The sequence below is a fragment of the Opisthocomus hoazin genome, chromosome Z (genome assembly GCF_030867145.1).
Source record: "Opisthocomus hoazin isolate bOpiHoa1 chromosome Z, bOpiHoa1.hap1, whole genome shotgun sequence".
NCBI lineage: Eukaryota > Metazoa > Chordata > Aves > Opisthocomiformes > Opisthocomidae > Opisthocomus > Opisthocomus hoazin.
Window position 1 is genome coordinate 56,617,134 of NC_134454.1, and position 27,554 is coordinate 56,644,687.

A 27,554-nucleotide genomic window follows, 5' to 3' on the forward strand; every position below is an offset into this window, starting at 1 on the left:
TTTGTCAAATAATTCATTTACACAAGCTTTACATGAACAGGAATTCATTACTAAACCCCAGGCACGAAGCTAAGCAATATTTACACCAGTTACAGTTTAAGGAAGTAATTTTTAGCTTGACCTTACCTGGTCAGGAATCATCAGTTGAATTCCGCGGATGTTTACCTGTGTGAGTAGAAAATGAAGCACAGTTAGGGATTTATTGTGTGGGACAGGCTGTAATTCATGCGATGTTAGCAGCCCTCCTTTTAGCCCCACAGAGAGAGTGGTGAGTGGTGAAAGCTATTTTTGAATGTTCCCTGGGGAAAATATGGCCTTGAGAGTACATAAAGACTTAACCTGGAGCATTTTCCCCTGAGCTTCGTCCTACAGCTGCTGAGCAGTAACTTTGAGCCCCTTGTAAAGCTGGAGGAGGTCAGTAGTAACATTTCCTTCAAATGCAGGGCGTTTGGATTGGGTCTGACTTGATTTGTTCTCTTAAGACTTTGTATTTGACACATTTGTATTTAATACTTTGTGTTTTACAGAGACATTGGTCCTCACATAGGGAGCTATAAAACATCAAAGAGTAGCAGGTGTGATCTCTGTTACATTTCTTTGGGGCCCTTAGCTTCCCCAAAGTGTGCAGACGTAGTGTGAGTCTCAGAGGGTGCAGCGAGATGTGCTGTGTGGAAGGAGCATCCCGTGCACTTGGATTACGCTTTTTCTGATAAGACAAGCACCAGAGATGAAAAATCTAAATAGGAGACAGGCAGAAGCGAGTCCAGAGACTGATGCAGTTAGTACTGCTGCTGTTGGAAATTGTGACAGGTTTTCTGATGAAATCCTAGATACTTGCAGAGAAAGGGATTGCTGAAAGTTTTATAGTTCCTGTGCTAAAGGAAGTGCATTATCAGTAATACATATTGTGCAAAAAAAGATTGCTGCTCTTCAGAATAAAGTACATAGTAATTTTTAGAGATGAATCCTGGCTTTAAAAGACTGACCTGGGATTCCTTGTCCTTTGGCCCTTGTTGAAGAGAATTGTTCTCATGGTGCAAGATTCATCGTACAGGTTTTAGGCCAAGAAGCAAGCACACGTCTGGCATTTGGTTACAAAATCTCATTGTCTCGTCTGGATAAAGTGATCTAGTCTAGGAAAACGAAAGAGAAACTAGAACTTACTTTCTAGTGTGAAAACAAACTTCCAGACCTCTTAACTTGTAAGCTTCCAGCAAATAAGTAGATACTAATTCTGTCATTGCATTTTGGTGCTTAAGTGTGAAAACACTTGCGGTTTAAGCCATGTCCTGGGATGACATAAGGTTTAAATAAATCACTTGGGAACAGTGACTCAGGGTAGTACCATCCCCACACCCCCCTGGAGGAAGCCACTCTTCAGATTCATTCTGGCTCAGACCTCAGGACCTGTATTCATTCATTAAGCCACACTGTTTCTGAGGGAAGTCACACTTCCCAGTTCGTACCCACTAATCGAAAGAAATGGAGAAAAGCACTGTCCCAGCACTTAGCATAATTCTGGCAGTAATCATCATTTTGCAGCCTTAGACTTGGTCTCCTAATAAAGGTAGCTTTGGGTTTCTTCTGGAGAGGTAACTCAAGCAATGTGGCTGCAGCCTGCAGAGGCTTGGTGCACGTCAGACCTGCTCCCCAGGCACAGCCACAGCTAGGCTGGCAGAAGAGAAAGGAGTTGCCTGGGGGAAGCTTCATCTCACTGTCCTCAAAAATTTGTCATTAAACAGGGCCAGAATAAACAGAAAGTTGGTGGGCAGCAGTGGAGAGAGAAGGGGGGGGGGAGTATGAAGAGGTCATGGTAATGAAAAAATGGGAATTTAGGAATGTGTTAAGGTGAGTGCCTTCCTCCGTTTGCTGGGATTCAGCCTGAGTAGTCACCCAGCAATAGGTGTAGGCAAGCCTTAGCCTCCAGTTCCAAGTACTCTCAGCTTTCTCAGTTAAGGAAGCCTAGTAAAAAATTTTGGTAGGGGCAAGCAGCAGAGAGGATGTTGGGTAAAGAAACTGGAAAATACTTCATCATTTTGACTCCTCCACTCAAGACTGTCAGCAAAACTACTACATCCTTCCTCACTGAGGATGCTTATCGTGGAGCAGTGTGTCTTTTGTACCCCCTTCCAGAGTAACCTTCACCACTCACACTGCTATCCTCCTTCCCTAACTGTGCCTTCGGAAGCCCGTGTACGTCCCACTCCAGGGAGATGGGCACTCAGGGAGCCCTCAGACCAGAAGAACCTGTGTTGGCAAATGGAGTCCAGGCTTGAAGCTGCAACAGCCGGTTGTGTGGGCTGGGGCAGCTGGAGCAGAGTTACAAGGAGTGCTGGGTAGGCAGAGAAAAAGACGGACTTCAGCAGAGCTCGTGCGTACATCCCATGCGTGCAACAGGCAAGTGTAGATTTAGTGGCAATGCTGGGAGTCTGGCTCGCAATACCAACGTGTTGCCAGGAATTTACAAAGGCAAAATTGCCAGCATATATAGAAACACACAATTGTTTCCTGGATTATGCTTAGTAAGGGTACAATTAAGAACATTAGGCTGTTTTATTTATGCCTGTGTTCTACCAGCCTTTGCAGGCGCAGGGAGCCCATTCATGCAAAGGGCAATTGTGGAAATAGTGGTTTTCTGCAACCCACGTTTCTCCAGAAAACCTGGAAGCAGCTTGTTCAGCTCAGGACGGGAAATCTGTTGACAGCACCATTTAGTATGCTGAATGATAACTTCCTCATGTTTGTCTAATAAACCAAAAAGTCTTCTAGAAAAAATGAGACAGACAACTCTTGCGTTCCAACTCCTATGAAGAAAGACATTTTCACTAGAAAAGACCAACACTAGAAAAGAAAAGAAGTTATCGTTACTGTTTCCAGATCGGTTGTAAACTGTATTTGTGTCTTCTCATTTTTATTGTTAATGCAAGACTAAAATGCCACCAACATAAGTACTTATGGTATGTATTATCATGTGATATCTTCCATTTTGACAATCAACAAAAGAAGAAAAATCTAAGCAAGAGACTTAAGTTAGTGGCTGTGGAGACATATAAAGCAATTTATTAAAGTCTGCAGTGCCAAAAAGTAGTCCATTGCTCTCATGAAAAGTGGTTCGAGGTTCAGTACATTACAAAAAAAACCATTGATTTACGGGTGGACAGTATAGGAAGACTCTTAAGGACTATTCATGCTGAATTGCTTTGTGCTGCTGCCTCAGACTAGCTCTCAGTTTTTTGATGTAGTTGTTTATAAAATTACACTTTACATGCAGCCTACTGCATGGTAGCTTTTAAGAGGCCCTGGAGCTTTCTGCAGTCAGACGAGCTGAGCAGAAAATGCTATCTACAGCATGAAAAATTAGTAAGCTGCGGACTGAAACAGCCAAACTAAAATTGCCTAATATCAGTGGGGTTTGGTATTGTGCAACTTTCTATATGTTGACATGCTTTAAAGTGAAATCTTGCTAGGAGTGTAAAGTTTACTGCCCTTCTCAACTGGTCAACAAATATTGCATCTTCCTCTTGCAGCATTCAGTTGTCCCTCATAGCTCCCTGGGAGAGTATGGTGGTGGTATTGTAGCTGTTACAAACTGAATGCTGTTGACCACGTTTTATGGATTAGTAGCAAAAATGTTCCCCAACATCCTCCTCATGTCATCGTGTCCCAGAACTGCTGTGCGCTGGTGCCGGTTCCCCTCTGCCTTTCTCACTGATGGCTTAATGCCAGTGAGTGCTTTGCACCTGCATAGTGAACGGGTTAGGCAGCGTCTTCTGTGTCTCCTGTATACTCTCCTGTTTACTAAGCCATGTGTGACTATCAGATGTAGGAATTATTTAATCTTCTCAAGTTGCAGAAATTAATTAATTAATTTTTTACTCTGGAGGATTTAAGAGTCTTATGTGGACCTCCTGTGGAGTTAAGATATTTTTGCTGAAACTTTCTGTACCTTTTTATTTTCTTTATTTTTAAACAAACAGAGCAAGTGTACCAGTTTTACTGATCCTTACATCTGCTAAGGCTGTAGAAGAGCTGGCATTTCCCATTACGAGTTCTGGGCTTGGCTACTGTAAAGTCTTAGTTCAAAGAACAACCCTGGCACACACACACGATCGTACAACAGGACTGGAACCGAGTCCAGAGAGAAAAGTAAGAGTAGCTGCTGATCTGGGGTCTTGGGGAGGCAAATGCAGAAGGGATGGGGCATGGCCAGATGCATGCCACTGGGGACAGGAGCTGCAGGTTAGGAGCCTGGGCCAATGGCCCAAGGTTCCTGAGCTGTAACTATCAGCTGATAGTTGCCAGCTGATTTCAAAGAAACATGCTGAAAAATGTACGGATCTATCCCCCATGTTGGTGGACAGCATCTAGGGCTACAGCTGGAACAGGCAGTCACCCCATCAGTTTCTTTACTTGGGAGCCTCAGTGGGATTGAAACCAGGAGGGAATCCATGCAGCTCTGTGTGGTGGAATATGGAGGGAAGAGTTAAGTAACGTTTAGAACAATTCCAGCTATAAATGCCTTGGAAATGATGTGCAGAAAACTCCTTTATGCGTGTCAGAGTTACTAAAATAAGAGGTTCAGGTGCCCCAGGGTGTCCTGCTCTTTTAGAAAGGTTCTGGCTGTGCCATCTTCACAGTAGCCTGTATTGTTTCTTAACAAGTAAAAAATTAGGCACTTTCACAGTACTCTAGAGCTGAGAATTTTGGAGGTTCTTTTGCATTTTGCAGTTGGAGCGTGAATCTGAGAGACAAAGAAGCAAGACATTCAGTCACTGCAATGCCACTTTTAGTCTCTGGAATGTCTTAACACAGCTGCAATGGGATGGAGCTTAGTCACAGCTAGCTTAACCACCTAGGTATTTAGCGGCTCACAGAGGTTTGCCAACCAGTCCTGACTTCTGTCGTGCTGTAACTAAACCCCTAATAATAGCTTAATTAAAGTAGAGGTCTTTTATGCATAGTGGTTTATCTCTATAAGAATCATGCAAAATCGGGACAACTGGAAGACAGACATGTTTTATATTGAGAAACTACTAAAAGAAAGGACTGTCTTCAGAGGCAGGATGGCATAAAAATATTTTCTAAACCTCTGTGAGAGAAAGATGGGTTCCTATTCTCCATTTCAAAAAACAAAGCATAGTATACACAATAATACTTGTTTGATAGGTTTGAAACCAGTGAAGAACATGTTTTTCACACAGCCTCTGATAACTATATTGCAGACAACTTTCGCAAACAGTAATTTGTTCGTTACTTAGAATGCAACTGTTTGCATTCTGAGTAACAAACTAGGATTGATAGAAGAAATATAGGTGGAAGACATTTCTCTGCGAGGTGCACCATTCCTCCAGATTGCAGTACAATGCGGAATTGTATCCGTGCTCCAAATCCGCTGACCTGTCCTGGAGTAAAACATCTGTCCATGAACACAAGTCACTGGGGGCCAAACTGTTAGAGTAATCTGTGCAAAAGAGACTGCTTTGTACCTGCAGAATCTGTTAGGCAGACTAAGGCGATCATGGGCCCATGTAGGAGACACGGCCCTGTCAAGTCATGCAGTGTCAGTAAGTGGCTAGGTTTCACTCCTGGCCTTTGGGACAACTAGTTTGCCATTTCTAACTGATACTGGATTGTAATGTTGATCTTGAACAGTGGCATGTGGATAGAGTGGAAAGAGAAATATTCTTCTGCCATGTGAAAGTACCTAAATAGGAAACAAAAATACATCTCTGAAAGCTGGGTTTTTTTTTTTATAATGGCTGTGTTTTTTTAATGAGACAATATTTCTTAGGAAGATGCCTCCAGATGGGAAGGTAGTGATTTTTCATGCGTGTTTTTGTCTTGAAGCTGACTGTTGCATACTTGAGTTGCATTTCTTGAAACTAATGGGGTGACTTGTAGGAACATGGAATACGAAAGGTGAACGAATTTCCAAGTTTGAAACTGTATGTCTACCAAAGATGCAATATGCGCTATTCTTAGCAAAGATGCTGAAAAAAACCTGACTGATTCACACACAATCTCTACGTGAATATTTGTTTAACAGCGCACTGTTTGAAGTATAAGATCTTTTTGACTCATGCAAATCTAAGCCACTCACAGCTTCAGCAGAAAAGCACCACTGCTTGAAAAAGTCTGCTGTGATAATTACACTCATCAGCATGATAATGCTTTATGGGTTTAAGAAATTAGGTCAGTTCACACACAGTAGGAAAGAAAGCAACAAGGATTCCAGTTGTAGGTGCTTCCTGTAAATACATATGGCTTATTTAAATTGCTTTTCAGGGCAGTAATGCTAGTTTTTAACATCTCATACTTGAGTGCAGTTCAGTAAGAGTAGCAGTGTCTTGCTCACTGGCACTTGCTCACTTTGTTGAGTTATGGTTTCTCTTGATACAGAAGTTATAAATCTCATAAAAAGAAATACAAGCAAGGGAAAGAAGATATGCTATAAATACCTCGCAGCATATAAAGAAACATTTGTTTGGCTCAGTGGGGACTTATTGTTAGCGATAATCAGCAGTTGACTAAGCCCGGAAGTAGCTTGTCCCTGAAACAAAGACTGAAGTTGTTTGGTGGCATTTGTTTGTGGGCTTAAGCCACTTCTCCAGAATATTTGCATTCATTCATATAATGTCCAGAAGAAAAATACTTCCAGATACCTCTTTAACAACTCCTGAAGCCCTAGAAAACAGTCTGGACTTTGGAATGATTTAAAAGATGAGGGAGGAGAGGGCAAAGAGAGGCAAGATAATCAGGTGATGTTGACTTACATTTTAATGCTGGGGGTAGCATTAAAATGTAAGTCCAGCAGATCAGGAGAGAAAAAAGAGAGTACATTATCCCTAACATTTGCTAGAATAGCATTCTAGAAATTATTATGGGGCAAAGTATGTAGGATGCACGTGGATCTTCTACCCAGCTCCAACATGAGCTCAGGGCTCTGAGCAACCTGATCTAGTCAGCGGTGTCCCTGCTCGCTGCAGGGGGGTTGGACTAGATGACCTCTAGGGGTCCCTTCCAACCCAAAACTTTCTATGATTCTATGATTCTATGACCTCAGATAATTTGCTAGAGTACACTGCATCTCATTCCCTTCTGTAATTTCTTGCTTCACAGTGACAGCTAGGTTTAATTTACTAAGTCTGTCTGTATAGTGCCTGCACTTTTTTTGAGGAAATAGTGTAAATGACCCCAAACTACTGTGATCTTCTGCATCTGTAACTGTGTAAATTGAACAAAGTAGACTTGTTATTATAAGACTTTGGCTTTTCATGTCTGTAAACCAGAGCACTGAATGCAAAAGTAACAGAACATATGTGAGATTTGCAGTTCTTGCCGAGGGATATTTACTCCATAAGCCAGTGAATAAAGTGGAAGGAATAAATCACAACTAGGACACTCTAATCAATGACTAATAGAATGCTGTTCCACTGTGTCCTCCCACCAGGAAAATCTGTACTGACCTCTGTGCAGCCAGGAATCTGAAATTTCTGGGTACACAGAACAGCTCTGAGAACTTAACAGCTTCTTTTTTTTTTCCACACATATGGTGCAAAGAATGTGTATGCAGTATCTTTACTTCTACTCTGATACCCATAAATCCATAGAGAGATATATATATATAAGCTGGCATATATATAACAGACTAAAAAAGGATTTCTTCTTATCTCATGATTTTTCAATTTGTGATAACTAAACAACCCTGAAAATGGGATTTTTATAAAGCTTATTGAAGTAATTTCACAAGAAAGTGAAGAAATATCCCAAGAACTATACACGTATCAGTGACAGTTGGAAGATAGTGCTGAAATGGGAAAATCACTCTGAAAGACAATTAGACTTTGCCACCTCCCACCAGAAGATCTGGTGTCACGGAGGTGAGAAGAGGAAGTCACAGAGAGGTACCAAAGGCAAAGCAGAAAAACTAGAACAGGGAAAAGATCTGGTTTAAATATTACAGGATTAAGACAGTCTTAAAATAGATCTTGGATAGGTAAGAGACATGCAAGAGGAGTCAGAGCAGTAACACAGAAAAAAAACCGAGAGCTAATTACTAGATTTCTTCAAACATGCGTCAATCATACCAAATTCAGCCATTTTTCTCTGAATTTTCTGGCATCTGAAATAAATTTTTGTATTCTGGCTAATCTCTCCCTAAATACTATCTAAACACATCCTTCTGCTTTTGTTCTTCGTTCTTCCTTTTCTGTTATTTGTGACAGATTTCCACCTCTTTCAGGTGAAAAATGTTCTGACAGAACATAATACGTACATACAAGTAAATACTGACTTGGGGTGTTTATGGATATTGAGATTTACAATTCCTTAATGTCAGCTTTGACTTCAGATTTGCTTAGGATCTCTGTGCTTCTCAGGGCAATTAATCTTCATTGTTTACCACAGGGTTCAGTATTAAAGCACATATTATTTAATTCTACAATTGTATTACTTTCATGCACATTTTGTGTGAAAATGATTCTTCCGAAATCAGGAAAATATGTTGTCACTTCCAACTTTCTTTAAAAAAAAGAGTTAGGTAGAAAGGGATAACATGTATTTGCTATGCCAAAGTGGGACATCAATGCAGTACTGTATGCAGAATTTTGAATTAACATCATTGCCAGGATATAGCTACAGTATTTCTGGTGTGCTTTAAAGCTTTGCATTTAGTTACATCATCTGATGCTTCAGCAAATGCTTTGAACTCATCAAGTGGCTGATGGATGTGTTTGTAAAGGCTTGGATGGTCACTTTATACGCAACAAGAAACCCGCTGTTGTACTTAATGAGGTCAGTGAAGCAACCAGGAAAGAAATACATAATTCTGTAGCATGGGTCTGTAAGCATGGCACTGCCTCAGCTTTTTAAGTTTAATGAAGCAGCTGCTCAGCTGCTGAATATTCTTGTTAAACAGTTTCAGAATGGATTTTAAAACTAAAATGTAGGGTTAGGGTTAGGGTTAGGGTTAGGTCTTTGTTTGCATTAGAAGCAAGAAAGAGGACCCCTCAGGGTTTGGCCGTATCCCAGCTTGAGACTTGGGTCAAAATTTAGTTCGACTTCACTGGTTTGAAGCTGGAAGTACTGCACAGATCTTAAAGCAGCCCAGGATTTTCACAAAACAGCGAACATAATCCAATCCACTGCTTCACTTGTGTGAAGAGTGAAATTATTAACTGCTGCTGCATGTGCCGTCTGATAGCCTGAAAAGGTCTTTTTCTCTTGACTTGTAGCAACTTTCTAAACCGCATGCATTGTGCACAGCTCAGGTGTGTGTGCAGAGCATCACGCACAGCTTCATGCTGTTCTGCCAGGCAGACTGAAAGGAGCGGGCTGGTTTTTTTACACTTTCCTGCAGTTACAGTTGAGTGAAGTCTACCCGGGACAGCCTGCAAAGAGCTGGGAGAGGGACAGGGGGAACAGCTGTGTGCCACCATATGCTATCCGCTAACGAGGTTTTGTCAGAGACAGTGACAAAACCTGCTTTTCTGAGGAGACCACCTGAAGTGTATGTGGTAGGGAGAGTTTTTTTTTCCAAGACCTCAGCCAAGAGATCAGTCTTCTCAGCTTGGCAGTTGGGTGGGTGTGAGTTGGAGCTGCAGTGAAGTGGATCCATGGTTCAGCAGCACTGATGCTTGCAACCTGCTCCTGCTTTCCTCCCACGGCACTAAGCCCAAGCACTCTGGGAAGCAGCGCAACTGCCTTTCCCAAAAGATTCCTCTGTAAAACAGAGAATCTCAGGATGTAAAATCAGATGCTTTAGGTTTTCACAGGCAGGAGGAGCACGCATCTCCTTTGGCACGTTAGCACCCCGCCACAAGGAAGGTGGGTGCTTTGGGGGAGGCAATGCAGGAGAAATATTCACGGGCAGCAATATAAGAGGGATGTGTTTGGCACAGTCATGCTTTCCAGTGCCGTTAGTATCGCTCCTTGAGCTGCTCGTGGATGTTGTCCTGAAAAAAGGGAAACCCTCCCCAGGGACAGGAGCTTCCTGCCCGCACACGCCTGCCTGCGGTTGTGGCCCTGCCTTCACATTCCCATGGGCAAGGTGCTGCTGCTTCAGGTCCAGTAGTCCTTTCCTGTTGATCACTGAGAACAGCTTACCCTGTAGGTCAGGGGATCATCCTTAGCATAAGAGATACTGCCCTGTAGGTAAGGAGCGGTGGCACAGATCATCACTAGCTTAAGAGGTGACCTCCAGCTGAGACAGATTTAATACTTGCCTGGTGCATTTAGAGATTTCTTGAAGTGGCTGCTCTGCTGCACTGTGAAGAGGTGGGAAATACAAAGGTGCAGAACTGCTCGGTTGCCTGTCTCCCATCTGCCACTCTGATGTGTTTTTTGCTCTCCACTTTCTTCCCCCCACAGAAGAAATGCTTTAAACAAGAATATCAAAGTGCCTGTGGCCATTAGCCCAGCAGCTTGGTGTACTAACTGCAGAGCAAAGTATGCGAGCTGCAAATGCTTCCCACCTTGTTGATTCGTGACGTACAGAGAGGAAGAGAGGCTACATCACAGCCCTCTATACTGATGAGCAATTTTTTTTCCTTCTCCAGCAGCCCCTTCAATGACCGGCCAATGTGCAGGATCTGCCATGAGGGCAGCAGTCAGGAAGACCTGCTTTCCCCCTGTGAATGTACAGGGACCCTGGGGACTATTCACCGCACCTGCCTGGAGCACTGGCTGTCATCTTCAAACACCAGCTACTGTGAGCTTTGCCACTTCAGGTTTGCAGTGGAGCGCAAACCCAGGCCATTGGTGGAGGTCAGTACCTGTGGCACATCTCCAAAAGCTTGGCTTTAATGAACAAATTGTGTTTGTTTTTGATGCTGTGAAAAGCTGGAACTGAAGACTCAATATTCGGCAGACTATTAAGCAGTTATTCTTTATTGCGGCGCCGGGCACACGGGGGATCTCTCCTCCAAATGTGCACGCCAAACACCCTGTCATTTCAGGTTAAATACAATCACAGTATACATATTCATTATACCATATTTATGGATTTTCCAGGAACCAATCAGCATATGTTAATGTCCTTCACACCTGTCTGATAGCATCCTCGGGTGGTCTTTGGGGTCTCAAGATGAAGGCTTATACTCCTCATCACAGTGTCTGCTGGTTGACCTTTGTTTCTGCGCAAACGCAGTTCTAAGATCAGTTTACTGTGTCCTTCCAGGTTGTTTTGCTCTGGTCTCATTGCCCTGTTGGTGCCTCTTTATCTCTGTAGCTTGGTGCTTCTGCCCTCCCAAGGCTGAGCTGTCCATTAACATTGTTTGGGAGTCTTTCTATCTTAGATCTTTCCTATCCCCCCCAAAAACATCAAGTCAGATTTGTCTAAGTAGTGTTATTGAGGAGCCTCTTTATAGCTTTCCTATCTTCTCAAAGCAGCAAGGATCTAGTTTAGTTTAATTACAATTGCTCTAGTAAGTGGAAATTTTACATTTACGGGTATCATTTTTATATAGGCTTCGCAAAGCCTATGCAGCTCCACCAAAGCCAAAGCAAGCTGTGAGTTTTGGGATTGGCAAGATGAGGGCAGGAATAACAAAACCCTTATTTTGAACCTATTCAAAACAAGTAAGAAGAATGGCATCGATGGATTTGCTTCACTGTGAACATGAGTGAAGATCTGGGGAACAGTGTGCAGTGAATTCCTGGTATACCAGCCAACTTGGTAGAGAATGTAAGGGAGGTAAGTAACAGTTTCTGTGGAATGCGAAACAAGCATCAGTATTCAGCATATTAAGTCAAGAATATTTTTTTTTCTTGCTTTTGAGAGAGAGGTAACAAACCGAGGAGCCTTAGAAACCTGGTTTCTACGTCAAGCCCACAAGAAGGAATTGTTCTTGCTCGGTGTCCGGCATGTGTAGCCATTTGTGAGTGACCTTTTGGCCTCCTCTTGCCTGTGTACCAGACTTAACGGTGAATTGGACAATTGTTTCTCCCTTATCAATTAAAATTCAAGTTTTGCCAACGATAGATACTTTAGTGGCTGCATGAGGTTTGCCAGGTTTTTTTTTTTGTCCTCAGGAAAAGAAAAAAAAAAAGGCAAGATAACTATCTTTACACTGTTAATGATCTTTCTTTTCTCCTATTTTAATTTGGAAACATATTTTAAAATTATAGTTTGTGTTGGAATTAAAAGTGAATTACAAATAGTAACATTTTACAAAAGTAATGAGAAGCATGTTATTGTACCAGTTGGTGACACAGGTGCTCACATGCTAAGCTTGGGTTCGTGTCCTTCCTGTGCATCTTCATTGTACCTGCAAACCGCAGCAGAACTGGTTGAAGCAGATACGGTGTTGAAAATGAAAGGGAGGAGGGGCATCTTGTTTTCCTTTTATTCACAGATGAGAGGATATGTGGTGAATGACTTCACGGACCCCAGCCTTGTGCTTCATCAGAATCATTTTATTGCTCAAGTGAATACCTTATATACTAATACAATAGTTACTAGAGCCCATCAGCTTTGGATTCGTGGCTTTGCAAATCCCAGTTCACAGTTGCTGTTTTCCAGGATACAGGATAAACCTGACTGCTGGGAGGTGGGTGAGGGGCCTGTGCAGAGAAGGGGTGAGCAGTTCTCGTTGAAGTCTACCAAAATTGCTTTATGCTGGATGAAGTTAGGCATGCGCGTTTTGTGTCTAAGCCTAAGGACATCTGCATTCTTCCTTAGGATCAGCAAAAAAGAGATACATGACACAGTATTTAGCACAAGACCTGTAGTCTTCTGAAGTGTTCAGTTGCCTCTGGTTTGTTGTTTGGTGCCTCTAGCAGGATTCCAGCTTCTTCCAGAAGCTGGTCCCAGTTTGAGAAGCACTGCTGTTGAGTGTTCTCAGGGTGTCTGAGCATTAAAATCTTCATGACTGAGCATTCTCCAGTGAAGATGGTGACATCTTCTTTCATCCAGCTGCTCTAAGCCTGCGCCACGCAGTTTTTGGTAACAGTTTTGGTGCGACGACAAAGCCACGCTGAGTTTGCCTTCTGAAAAGAACGATAAGCGTTGCTGAGCTAGTGCAAAGTAAACCGTTTGATTTTAGAGTCCAGCTTCTTCAAGCTGTTGCCTTGCAACAGCTTCTCATGAGGCCTGCTTTGCACAAATGGGATGTGACATTGTTCAGAGCTGATGGTGACTGGAGGACGTTGAAAGTGAAGCCAATCCTGGCCAGGCTGGGGCAGTCTGTTCGCTTGATCTTTCCTTCATGAAATGAGGCTTCTTTTTAGCAAAAGCAGTAATAAATAATAGCAACAACAACAATAATAATAACAATAATAATAAAGCCGTCTTTTGTTTCTCAGCTGAGGACAAATGAGAACCAGGTGCAAGAACACTTCTGAAACGTAGTGCACACCATTAAATGATGTTTTTCTTTTTACTACCTAATCTTTTCTGGCTTCTCAGCTGCCATACCCACGGTATTTTAGTGCAGTAATCAAGAATTACATGCAGTTTTCTGTTAGTATAATTTAAGTTTGTCCCCAAAGTTTGCACTTATCTAATATACAATGCTGTGAAATCCAAAGATCTCATCATGCAAATAATTAGAGCAAATCTGAAAGTTCCTAAAGCATAACTAAAGCAGATGCAAGTTGCCAGATTCCCTCATCTTCTGTCTCCTAAAAGCACTGTCTTGCCTGTCTCTCTGTATTACTTAGGGTATACAGACCATCTTTCACAAAAACCTGCTGTAATGTTTGGACGAGTGACAAGCCAGAGTGGCCAGCGGCTTTTAACACCATCATGTGCTTGTGTGTTTGGGGCGGGGAGTCAAAGTTCTCTTCATTTAGTAAGATAATTAGTTCTGCAAAGATTCCTGTGAAACAGATAATGGAAATGGTAAATGGTCCTTTCAGTGGAGGTGAATGATGAGTTTACCAACGCATTTGGCAGGTCAAGAGAGACTATTGTACTCATAAATTAATTTGTGGAGCGTAGTCTATAGAAGCTTATACAGTAAGTCCTCAGCAGGCCCTATCTCGTGCAGAGAATATATGCCGTCCATTGGTCAGTGACAAGTAGTATAAAAATGCTTGAAGCAATCATCATATTCATCTTTTCTCCCAGAGATTTTCCATCAGTAAAAAAATGGTATTTCTGACTATTCAAAGACGTATTATTCACTTCCTTAGAGGGACCAAAACATAGAAGAGAACACGGTGTTGTGTTTTCTCCTCATCCCTTCACTGAATTGATCACCGCATCTTAGTGGCTTAGCCGTAGGTGGGAAGGAAATCTCAACGGAAACAAATTGAGATGCTTCACTTGCTTTATCTAGAAGTGTCCTATCTGACTTCATTCCTGCTGTTAGCACCCAGGAGAGGCTGCAGTAGTAGTGGGCTTGAAATGAATGGAGCAGTAAGTGACGTGGCTGGTTGTTCAGCCGTATTCCTTCCTCTTCTGTGTGCATTATTACGAAAGCAGCAGAGGATTTCTTGCTGCGCTTCACGATTTGATTGGAACGGGCTACTGAAGCTATAGCACCTCTCCTTCTTCCCCTGCCGTGCTGTAGTTTGCTATTAGTTCATTACGAAATGAAAGCAAGTGCTCCATAAAAATTTGTTGCAAGATGGTTTTTTACCTTCTTTTAAGTGGTTGCCCATGTTCACACTAAGGATGCAGGCCCATGCACTCAAACAGGAGATCTTTAGCTCAGATACAAGGAACTTACCTACAGCTGTGTCCCACCTCCTGCGTACATCATCCCTAGGATGGGAAAATGCAGGTAGCTCACCTTTGCTTTCTCTCCCCACCTTACGTTATGCACAGCAGCCGATTTCTTCCTGGATTTCTTTTGGAAGGAAAAGTAAAGGAAAAATAGCATTAATTTTGACTTCCATTTCCTTTTTATCCTTCATATCTTTTCTCCACCATATGCTTCTTGCTGGTCATCTGAGTTTCAAACTATATACTTCATAAAGAAGACACTCCTTTATCTATGTCACAGGACATGTTTTGGTTGTCTGGCGGAGAAAGATCTCCCAGGAAATGTTCCATCTACCAACTGTTTGATGCCCAAAACCAGCCGGGAAGGGTAGTACAGTTTGTCAGGTAGGTCCATCCTCTGAACGCTGCATGTGTGAAGCTTCAGACATTCTTGGTCCATTCCTTTTTTTAACTCGGATTATTTTTACAGAAGAATTCTGTTTCTGAATCATGAATCTGGCATTATGGTGGTGATTAACACCTCCTTCAGCGTTCAAGGAAAGTGATTTGTTTATTGCCATCCACCATTTATGTGTTTTGCCTCCTGCTGCATTGGCTGGAGGTGCTCCGTGACTTGTCCTTCATCAAGTCAAAGAAATACACACTGGGGAATGCGCACATTTCACCTTCTCCACAGGTGTCTGTCAAAGGTTGGTCACCCAAAAGGATGGTCTTCTTTACAGTTTCTTGTGTCCATCCTGTTGGCATACATGTATCAGATGTGCCCTGTGTGATTTTACAGTTGCCAGTAAGAACTGCTTTCTGTTGGACCTGCACAGATTTTGTGAAATGGGTGGCGAATGCGCTGCAGGTAAGTGCGGAGCCCCCTCGTGCCCTACCTGACTTTCAGTGCTTGCACTGCCTTGCTTGTGGAGTGAGCTAACTGGGAACTGTCGCACTCCTTCCAGATGAGCCTGCTTCTGGGGGCACTTCTGCTCAGAGGCTGGGTTGATGCTCCTCAGATCCCCATTGGGACCCGGGGCTTCCTTGTTTCTCAGTCACTTGTGAACTTGTTCACAACAGCTGCACTGGAGAGAACGTGATATGCTGTTGTAAAGGAGCAAGAGATGGATTGTGATAGAAGAAGAGATTTTTTCATACTAAAGATCACTGAGTCGTTCTGTTCATCTCCCTTCAGAGCATCTGGCAAGCTGTGGCAGAGAAAACTGAAAGCACTGACATCAACCAGACATAACCTACTGGAGTGTAAGCTTTCTGTAATATCTTTGGAGCTACCATTTGGAGTCACATTTTTGCTAGACAACATGTTGCCTATGAGGCGCTTGTCAGGCATCAGCAGAGCAAGTCTAGCCATTCCGCTTGATTTCAGAGCTCCTCCTTCAGAGAAGGGCATTGTTTGGAGACAGCTACAGCCATACAGTCAGTTAAAAGGAGCTACGTGCCAGCAATCCAAAAGACGTTGTCTATTTACACATTACCAGTATATGCACATACCAGTATATGCACATTCCTGTCAGTCCCAGGGCTCATGATGCTGCAAAATTCGATTCAAGAAGTACAGGTAAGGTCTGAACCGGCCTCTTCTACCGTGTGCTAGATGCGCAGCACCCCTGTACAGTCTGCTGGAAGTCAGAGGTGTGTGGGAGGTGCACTTGGGCACATGGACCCCTCATTATGAATGTGCCTAGGGATGATGCACCTCGAAGAAAAAAGCAACTGTTTCTGAGTAGCCCTACTTCTCTCTCCCATGTCTTGGTCACCCCACTGCCAGTGAGAACCTGGCTACATTTAATGCAGAGGACCCAGGCTGAAGTAGCAGACACTCTGGACACTGGAAGAAAGAAAAGTCTGTAATATGGTGGTTGATATGCATAAACCTGATGTGCCTTGTGGCAAACCTTCAAGGATCTTGGAACAAACACAGTGAGATCAGACTGCAGTAGTTTCAGTTCATGACTTTTGTAGACCTTCCACTTTTATATACGCTGCTTTTTTAATGGTGCCAATCCACAGAAAGAAATCCACTCTCAAAATATGTGGTATTATTCATGCAGATGCTTTTGCTATGTTTCAGCATGAAGGTTAGGCGAGCTTTATGTAAGTACTGTATATCATTTTCATTTCAATCTTGATATTGCATCTATGTTGCTTCCACTTGGCTTAGTACAGAAACAGACACAAAACATGGCAGTACAAACGTATTTATGTACAATGAAGTGTTGTTAGAAAACAACCAGCTGCAACATAAATAGGGTGTAAGAACATTATGTGACCTTAAAAGTCACACTTGTATTGCTTGTAAGTTATTTATATGCTTTAAACCAACCAGGATTTGGTATCTCTTGGTTCTGTTTTTGCAATTAAACAGAAAAACAAACAAACAGATAGCACTTAATTAACAATGTAAAACTCATAACCAAAACAACATGACTATGTGAAAAAGTTAGGATAATCATCACAACGTTGGGCAGAAATTAACTTCAGGTTTTCCCAATTTATTGCTGGCTGTGGAGCTCATGCTAGGAAAAAAAAAAGATAAATTTAAAAAAAACCTAAAACCTATGTCTATGCATGAAGCAGTTAAGATGATCTTACATTGTAATTTATAACTTCCAGAAGCCTGACACTGAAATATAAATTTACTTTTTGTGCAAGACTTTGAGTCATGCTGGTTTTATCTGTTGGGATTCTTTTTACTTGTTTTTCGTCTCCACTGCTCATTGAAGCAAGTAATTAACATTAAATTACTGTAATGAAGAGACACCAGATTTGCTGCATGTAGTTTGTAGAAGGATCACTCTTACAGCCAGAAGGAAAATGGTGACTCGGTGTAGTCACCAACAAGGAAAACTTTCATAAATCCAAGTTTGGAAGAACCGCAACTGTCAATACAGCACATTAGGGCTGGGAGCAGATAACTTAAGTATGTACATCCTCCCTCCTTTGTTGACCCAAAAAGGGCAAAATAAGAAGGGCAAGGTGATGGAGATGCTTTTGTGCCTAGTTGTCTTCAGCTGTGAAAATGCACACACACCCGCCCCCACCAAGACCCAAGTCACACTGGGGAATTTGAAGCAGCCATGTAGATTTCCAGTAGAAGTATGTCTGAGTTAAGGAAAGTATTACAAAAATAAACAATAAACTCCCCAACACATATAGTTTTTAAAACATAACCTATTCAAGATGCATTTTTTACACCTAAAATGCCATACTCTAATCATTCCTAATGGGGAAAAATCCAGAAACCAAAACAAGCTGTTGTCTCTCCTTTAAAGATAAATGAAATAGTTATTTTATTTTCTTTGCAGAAGAGTTTTGCTACAGTGCTTGGCTTTTCCCAAGCACATATCTTTCTCATAGTACTGACAGCAAGAATGCAAACAACAGCAACCAACACCCACCCCCCCCCCAAAAAATAAAAAAAAGGGAAAAGCAAAAATTACTTGCCAGTGAACAGACTGTGCCTTCAAGCCATCACATCTGTAACTGGTCTTTCCTAAATTTAAATGACTGGCAATCCAGGGCAAAAAATGTTGAGGAATGTTCCCAGGAGAAAGCTGAGCAATCGGAGGGCAAACAGCTGCTCTGGAAAAGGCCAAATGCTATTCTTTAAGGACCAGCAAGATGAGGGAAAATGCTGCGGGTTTTCAAAGGTACAGCTGTTTTTGGTTTAGATAATGGTATTGGTGACTTTTCTTTGAACATCATGATTCTGTAACACAGTTCTAAACTGCCTGGTTGTCATCTTTGTCCTACTGGTAGGATTTCCTACTACCAATAGGAGCCAGACAAAGTTTTCTTTTTCTAGGAAGAAAAAAGTCCTAAGATGAAAAAGTTTATTGCATCTGTCTTTCTGGAGAGCTACCACACATTTATTATCTATCATGTCTTTAATTTCCATATATTTGATCTTGTAGATCAGGACATTTGCAATATGTTGAAATATGTGTTGCCAGTAGCAAACCTGCTTTTCTTTTGATTTGAAATGCAAAACGTGAATTCTTTTGATTTGAAATGCAAAACGTGAAATTTGTTGATTGATTTTCTTGAATCCGTACATTTGTCTGCCTAATTGGGAATACATTCATCCTAAATAGAACAGGAGCTTTGAAAAACACACGGAACAAAGGAAATACTGATTCTCCTAGAGTTCCAGAAAATTTTTTTCTTGGCTCGTCTTGAAATCATTTACCTGATACAAGCATCACCCGAAATATGAACTAAAAGTGGATAGTAGGAAAACAGAATAGCAGTAAGCCACATTAATGTTAAAGAATGCAATATTGTTTAATTGAGCCTGCGAGAAATTGCGTAAATTTTTATAGCATGACTTAGCAAGCTCTGTTGTTTGCTTTCACCATCAGAGAATTACTAATCCTCTTTTTAGACATTAAAGTTGTATAATCCAGAAACTGAACATCACAGCTATCAGCCACTGTAGTATTGCTATTCGGTGGAGCACTGTATATCAAACTCCTGTTTTTCAGCTGGCAGACTACCCAAGGTCTAGATTGCAAGTTCACTTACGATGTGATATCAACAGCCTGCAGTAGTCTCCTTACACTTACCTGCCACCTAGGGTTGGTTGCTGTCTGCATTGTAGTTTATTCTGTTTACTAAACAAAAAAAATTAAAGGTGTGTCATACAGCACCCTTACAATGAATAATGTAGTTTTTTCACTTAAAAAAATATACAAATAAAATTCATTTCTATTTCAAAAATCAGCTTTGGCTCATTCAGACATCCACAATTGAAATGTTCCCTAGAACTTGAGTTAAAATAAGGGTTAAACTTAAATAAGAGCAGGCTCAGTTACAAAGAGGCCATAACATTAGCATAATGAAGTTACAGACATTGAATCTTTTAGTTTCTAGCTGTCAAATAGACAGGCCTCTGTCTCTGGGACCAGAGGAACATCTCTGTGAGCTGTCACCATGGCCTTCCCAAAAGCCACTGAAGATAGTAACACTGTGCCAGTAACTGGATGTTTCATCTGAGCAGGAAAACCAAAAACTGAAAAATAAATATTTTTTCAACTGAAAAGTAACTGTCAAATGTTTGTTTTCCTTGGCAAAACAACAACCTAGAAAAGCTTTGAGTCACCCGAAATGTTTCATTGCACTGAAAACAAACATGCATACCGTTCTGGTCTGGGAGACTTTACTCTGAGTTACATGTAGTTAGGCTTAGTTTCAAAACATTTAACTGAAAAAGGTTAAACCAAATTTTTCAAGTAAAAAAGTATTTGAACAAAACTGTTCAGATATAACCTTTTTGGTTTTTGTGTTTTGGGTTTTTTTGCCAATGAAAGGTCCTTCTGGTCTTTAAAAATGTCCTTCATTCAAAAAAACTGGACAATATCAGTCTTTCTTTGCTTAAAGCCCAAGGCAAAATTCTCCTGTTGGTCACTGCTGGCATGAAACCCGAAATGACAATAATTGCTAGCAGTTTTGCTTGTGTACAGACTGCTTTCATCAAGGTTCACTGCAGAGCTATATCAGCGTGAAAAGAACAAAATGAACTGATGTGTTCAATGTGTAATAAGCTATTTTTAGTTCAAAGGGAAACACGTTTAGGGAAGACAATTCCTTCCTGTCTTCTCCCCTCAGCTTCATATGTTATAACTATTTAAATACCTTTAAGTAAAAAGCAGTGTGGTGGATTTGCTTCATACTCTGTGGAATCTTCATTGCTGCTGGTGTAACTCCAGCAACAGTTATGTAAAATCAGTTTTCCAAGGAAAATGTAATGAACTAAGAAGGGCTTCCCAGCAGAAACAGGCTGTAGCCTTAGGATCTAATCTGGAAAACACTATACACATACTTTACTTATCATTTGTGAGTCATCTGATTGAAGTTAGACCTGTGGAAGTGAGTCCTTCCAGGATTTGGCCTTTGGCATTAGTGAAGCAGCTCAAACTTTGTGGAGGTGTTTTACAGCAGTTTTCTGCTGGCAGCTGTTTTGGGTGGGTTAGATAAATTCCCAGTCTGAGCCTCTCCAGTGTGTTCTGGTCCTCAGTTACTGCTGGTTCTGATGATTTCCTTCTCCAAATGCCAAGCTCCCCTTCGCTGGCACATCACGCGGCTGCCCTAGCCTGTCTCCCCTTTCAGATGAGCAGTTCTCCAGTTACGTTCGCCTAGGCAGGATGCAGTAAAGCAGTTAAAAGAAAATGGAGCCCATTCGCTCGTGTCAGAGGAGTCTGAAGTTTCAGATAATTTGACAATGTCAGATAAACATCTCTCTACGTTCTCACTGAAAGTGGATTTTGGGCAGTTTCATAGATCTGGTTTCACGTACAGTTTTAAATATCAGGTAAAATTTTGGAAACCAATAGCAGGCTCATAGACCAAAAGTGTCCTAGGGACTGTTGCAAAGCCACATGAAGTTCCTGAGCACTAGTGTTTGCATTCACTTGAAGGAAGTTTGGAGACCCTCTGATGGAGGTCAAGAGCTCAATTTAATCTTTCTAGGGCAGATAATACTTTAAATTCAACTCTGCTGTGTGAAGTAACTGCAACAAATCCTGGTATGTGTATTACAGATGTCAGCGTGTGAGGTGGAGGAGCCTCGGGTGTGTTAACACTGTTTTCTCACATCAGATGCAGTACATCAAAAATTCGATTTTAAAATGTAAGCAAGTCCCTTCATAAAACCCTGTCAGCTTTGAGAGTTTTAGCCTACACCACTCTTCTCGGGAGGCTCTTCCAGAGATGGATCCTCTGAAGGCTGGGATTTTTTTTCTGATTCTTACCCTAAATTTATTTATGGCCAACTATTATCCCTTTGTTCTTAAGCCAACATTGTCCATTAGCTTTAGTCGCACTTCCCCTTCACCCATCTGCCCCTTCAGTTCTCCCTTCTTTTGGCCATCTCCAAGACACTGAGATAAATGAGTCAAGCTTTTGAAGTCCCCTCGTGTGGTGCGGGCTCTTTTCTTGATGCCCTTTCTGTTTTCCAGTTCAAGCGATGCCGTCTGAGCACAGGAGGAGCTCACCGGTGTGTCTCAGCGGAGTGCTCACCGCTGCCTGCGGGCTCAGGCACATGTTTGCTAAGCCAAGACGCATGGCTGAAGATGTTGCCCTGCCCAGACTGATTGCCACAGCTCAGGGTTTGTGATGTGTTTTGCCTCTGAGAAGACCCAGTTCGGTGTGTGTTGCTGTGACAGACGAGGTGGGACCCCAGGTTTCTTTGAGGGGCTGGATTCTCACCAGGTATATTAGTATCCCGGCACAGCATTTATTTTGCTTGTGTCAGTCACGAGCCAATACTGGGTTGTGCATCAGGCGCTGCGCTTACCTGTTGTTGAATTCGTGCTTGCTGCCATTGCTAAAGTCAATTTGTATCTCGTTACTCTGGCTCTGCACCTGTGGATCAGGAACAGGAGTCACTATTCACTTTAAGATAGCACTTGATAAAATAGCACTTTGCCAGGCAGGCCAGCATTTTACTTCAAACATGACCTCTTTCATGACCCCTTTTTTGTTGTTTTTTTTTTTCTTTCCCAAAATGGAAATTATTACTGTGAGAGTCTCAATTTATTGCAGAAATAATTCAGCACATTGATGCATTTTAATCGGACAGATTTCAGAGTATCATAGTGCAGATCTAACAGCTGCATCTGGCCTTACATCTCGTTCTTTGCCAGCAGGGTAGTCCCTACTGCACAGCTCAGCGCTTTGTTGGGATCATTGTGTGGGTTTCAGTTTCACAAAAAATTTGCTGACTTGGCTTTTTAGCTATAAAGTAACTTGACAGCGCATATTTCCAAAACAAAAGACTGAAACCTAGAATCTAAACAGAAGCAGATTTACAAACACATATATACTACTTCAGGACAAAAACACATGCTGTGACTGAAATCCATACAGCCATTGAAATTACTTATACATTGCTTTTGACTTCCACTTCAGAACTGGCTACTGAAATTTCTCCAGCTTTTAAGATCAGACGTAGAATGGTGGGGGGTTTATTTATTATTTAATGCTGCTTTCGTCTGTCCTAGCCTCATGTAATATCTGGCTTGCTTGGGTTTGATTCTTTGTTTGTATGGGTCAGACAAGACATAAGGAGGGTAAGGAGCCATCAGCCTGTGAAACTGTCTCACACCATTTTTGTTTGCTCAAACTTTCAGTCAAGTTAGAGGGCACACTGTAAAGTGTTGTCTTAATTCAAATGCATTGTACTGTGCCTCATGAAAGTCATAGAGCAGAGACGACAACACATGCCTTAATGGGTGTGCTTCCTCGCATTTATGTATTCTTGCTGTGCTTCCTTCTTGCTCAGATCAATAAACAGTATTTCTTGCACTAGCTGAGCTGCATGGATGCCAAAGGGATCACAACAGGCTGCAATTTGACTCTGAAATGCTGCAGTGCATTCTCCACCACCCAGTTACAGGGGGACAGTCACCACATAGCGCTGAGATAAGGAGATTCTGGCATTTTAAGGTTTGGCCTGGGAAAGTGGTGAACAGCTGCAGTTCCCATTGAGATCAAGAAGTGCAGGTGCTCAGGAATTCCCTTGTGAAGCACCTTTTAAACAAATTCTTTTCACAAAAACTTTTCACAGTCACCTTTAAAAGCAGAATCTCCACTACTAGGGACTTTCAGTTCCTCTCTTTTTCCTGGCAGTTTCACATTACAGGGACTAGTGGAAATTGAACAAGTTGAAGGTTGCAATCGGTCCTGTCTAGAAGCAACCAAATATAACCTGGAACCGTTAAGCGTGCACCCTTGGGGGTGTTTTTAAGTAAATGGAATGAAAGCTCCAAGGAAAGTGGTGTGAGCCTTTCATACATGACTTTATAGCGTTCTCTATAAAGATACAGTAAAATAAAAAGCTGTTCAAATGTACATATATGTCTCCTTATGTTGTGCAAGCTCCACTGCAGAAAGTGCTGCTTGCAGCCTCTTCCTGTTTTCTTCCCCATACCGAGGAGCTGGGGGGGGGCACCGAGCAGCTGTGTGGGTGCTAGGCTGCTGCTTGGGGTGAACCCACCACACCCAGTATCCTGGTGTTTTAAATAATCTTGCACTTAAGATGCTGCTTGAAAAGGAAAAAGCCAATATTGAGCCTCCCTCTTTAACTAGTGTCTTCCCTTGCAACCTCTTGCTTGTAGTAGTACATGGCAGTTACGAAGCACTTCCCGCTTCCTTAGGATTGTAAAAGTGCTCAAGCAAATTAAAAGCCTACATCCTGCAAAAAATATGTTTATGAACCTATCTTTGTGTTCTCCTAAATTCCCAAATCATACATGAAAATGGATCTTAGGCTGCTGAGTTACTGTGTTGCCGTTAAACCTCACAAAAATCCTGTGAAGTAGATAATTTACTATTTCCATCTGAGAGATGGTGAGTATGAGGTAAATTTGTCTACTGATATGCATCTTGCTGCTAGTGCCAGATTAGTGACTACCTGTTACTGATTGCATTCAGTTTCTTGACTCTTGTTTTACCCTATGAGAAGATGGAGACATAAATGCCATATTTGTTTTCATGGTGTGGGAAAAGATGAAGCGGGTTCTGAAAATAACAGAGGCATTGGATACCTAGATGAGAAATATTCATTACCTTGCACAACACTTCTAGCCTTGCCCTCTCTTGCCAAAATGGTTGAGCCCTGCTGTTCCTCTGGGTCATTGCTGTAGAACTGTAACAGGGAAGAAGGAAAAGAAAAAAAGACCCAGGTGAATGGGAATAAAGGACTTTAACTGGTGAAGGGATGCAGTTGCCTTCCCAACCTTAGTTTCTGGAGCTAAAGAGACAGGACTTCTGCTGCCACATAGAATAGGCTGGGAGGAACGAGAGGGCCAGACAGTGTAAAGATGCATGACCCTTATCCATGTCCGCTGGCACAGAGCTGCAGTGGCTTTGGTTTCTCATTGTTCTGATGAGAGATAACGCAGTAGCTCCCTCGAGGAGCGCAGCTTTCCTTGCCTTCAGCGTGTCCCCTGCGCTCAGAGCCAGGGCCCGTGAGGGGCATCGGCAGCCTGCCCCGCGCCCAGCTCCATCCGCTCAGGCAGCCGGGCTTGCGCAGCTCACTCCACCGCTGCTGCCCCTGCCCGGCTTCGCCTCCGCTGCTCAGAGCGGGGCTCCCCGGGGCAGACACGCGCGTGGTGGGTTTGCCCTCAGCGGCCAGCGTAACGTGGACAGCCCCCAGGCTGGCTGGGGTTCCCCAGCGCCACGGTAAGCAATACTTGCTGCCCTTGGTAGTACCACGCACACGGTTGTCAGCTCAAAGAGCAAGCAAAAAAGTAAAAGGGTGCCGCAGAGCAGTTTTGACCAAATCCTGTGGCTTGCATTGGTAAAAATTGCAGGGCTTGGTAGTCTTCCTGTTCAAATATTAACTTGAGTGATGAGGACTTTTTATTGAAAAGTCTCAGTGTACTGTTGTAGGCTGAACTTTTTTCACCTCTGCTGGCTAAAACCCTGTTTTATAGAAACATGGGCATGTGGGCTTGATAGCTGTTCAATCAACCCTCGCGTCAGCAGTTGACTTTCAGGCACTCTGTTGTGCAAGATTAATATCATCTTAATAAAAGTAACCTTGCATGCATTCAACTCTGCTTTCATGCGGATATCTGAAAGCAAGTTGAAGATGGGTTTGCCAATGTTACAATCAGAAGGTAAAAAAAAAAAATTTAAAATAGCATACAAAATATTAACAAACATTTTCTGCACTCTGAAGTTGTCAGGAGAGCATGTGATTCTTTCCACATTAAGAAGGGAGTTTCTCAAACAGTTCAGCAGCTGAGTCCCAGGGGCTGCGCTACGCAAAACGCTTCTCCTTCTCAAGGCAGCTTTTACTACAGCTGAGTAAATGATGCAAGTAGGTACGCATGGCTAAAGGTGGGCACCAGCAGGCAGCGAGAGGAGAAGTTCAGATGGGAGCTCTTCAGGGACAGCCAAAGCCACGTCCTGCGTGTGGTCCATGTTCCCTCCTCGAAGGGGCAGGTCTGCATTTTGCAAGCGAGCAGCTCATCTTGGGTAAAATGTCCTCCCTGTGCTGACACTTGCTTTGTCTTCATTTTGCCTACAGTGGCTGAGGAACCCAGGTGCCCAGCACGAGAAACGGACTCTCTTTGGAGACATGGTGTGCTTTTTGTTTATCACTCCGCTGGCGACCGTCTCTGGCTGGTTGTGTTTACGAGGAGCAGTGGACCATCTGCACTTTAGTAGCAGGCTAGAAGCTGTTGGCCTCATTGCACTCACTGTCGCACTCTTCACTATTTACCTCTTTTGGACCCTAGTAAGTATTGTTTTTCTATTCAACTCACAGGAATAAGGGAAGGAACAAATTAGAAAATTAATTACACAGATTGCTGTAGAGTGGGTGGACCATTGTACACAGCATTGCGTGTATTTACCTTCTGCACTGATAACTTCTGCACTGAAAAATTTAAGTTAGATCTGCAAGAAACCTCTTGGTTCCACACCACTCAAGTTCTCTGGAAAACCAGAAAGACAGTTTGCCTTTGGGGTCAGTAATTCCCAAATCCCAGACACCAGAGATGAAAACAAGGAACTAACATAGAGGAGTTCAAGACAGATGCTACAGGAGGGAATTTCATCAAAAATAATATGCAGAAGGTGAAGACACAGTGCCCAAAAAAGCTTTAGGTGAACAACCTGGCTACCACAAGAGGACTCAGATATTATTCTAATCCAAGATCTGACCAATTTTAAAATTCAGAAGGGGTAGATGGGGGTGCATCCCATGCTTTTGCCATTCCTCGTGCTCGTGGCGCTGTGGCAAGTCCATGGCAGAACACACCGTACACCCAGGTCTGTAGAAATGCAGCTGCCTGTGCAGTGCAGATTAAACTGCTGCCTTACTCCCATCCTGCACCCAGGTGTGCTGCCTCTTGGATGCCAATCCGTCCTAAAAGCTGCTTGTTTTGTGCCAAGATGTTAAACTGAGATCAGTTACTGGCCCCAGCACACCAACAAACAGTTGGCCCAGCAGAAATGAAGGGGACCCAGAGGACAGCTGCCAGAACAAGTGTTTATCAAGCTGTGATCTAGTCGTTCACTGAAAACCCCATGTTACTGTCGAGTCTGAGATGTCACCTCTCCAGCGCTGGTGGAGGAAGGAGAGCAGAACAGCGGACGCAGACGGGGAGCATTCACACCGACAGCGTGATGCTTGCACGACGGTGCAGGGCTGTGCTGGTGTGGGAGGAAAAGCTCGTCTGAGCCTGCACTGCCCTGGGTGGGGGCAAGAGCACCCTGCCTGTGGTGCTGGCACGGCCACGAATGCCGCGGGCCAGCACCCAGCTCTCCCCCTCTGTGGGTATGGCTGACCCCTTCCAGCAGTGTTTGGTCAGCCCCAGCTGTGGAGGAGGTGACACTTCAAGAACTGCCTTAACAGAGCTAGTCCACAGCAAGAAACCCCTGTGCTGAGCCCACAGTAAGCTTGGAAAAAGGGAGGTGAGGGGAGACACAAAAAGCCCACACCACCTAAAAACTAGCTCAAAGAAAGCTATGAAAGGTAACATCTCATTCACTTCATTCATAACAGTGAAACCCTGTCTCCTCCGTGGAGGACTGCAGGCTTTTTTTAGCAGCGCATGACAGTAGGGAAAGCTCGGAGTTTTGCCTCAGTCTCCTGCAGTTTCTGTTTTTGTTGTTTCTAATTCCATTTTCTGTGAAGCAGCAGCAGCAGCACTCCCCTTTCACAGGGTGGCCATTTACTCCAGCAGTGAGGTGGCACTTGTATGTGCTGCAGTACTGTGTGTAGATACGTCTGTCAGGTATTCAAGCAAAGATTGTTGAAGTTTCGTTTGTGTATGACTGTCTTAGAAAGCCAAACACTGTTTGATTTACCTAACACACGTAATTCACAAGCACCAAAAACAGCTGGAAGTTGGAAAGGGTAGTCAGGCTA

General features: G+C 42.8%; 1 protein-coding gene across 1 annotated transcript in view; it reads left to right on the forward strand.

The window, feature by feature from the left end:
• The first annotated feature begins 1,810 nt into the window (after positions 1-1,810).
• Positions 1,811-27,554, forward strand: part of MARCHF3 (membrane associated ring-CH-type finger 3) — a 29,461-nt gene continuing 3,717 nt past the window's right edge. The window contains exons 1-3 of the mRNA XM_009935165.2: positions 1,811-1,848; positions 10,557-10,764; positions 25,707-25,916. Coding sequence (XP_009933467.1) covers positions 1,811-1,848; positions 10,557-10,764; positions 25,707-25,916 — 456 coding nt within the window. The remainder of the gene's footprint in view (positions 1,849-10,556; positions 10,765-25,706; positions 25,917-27,554) is intronic.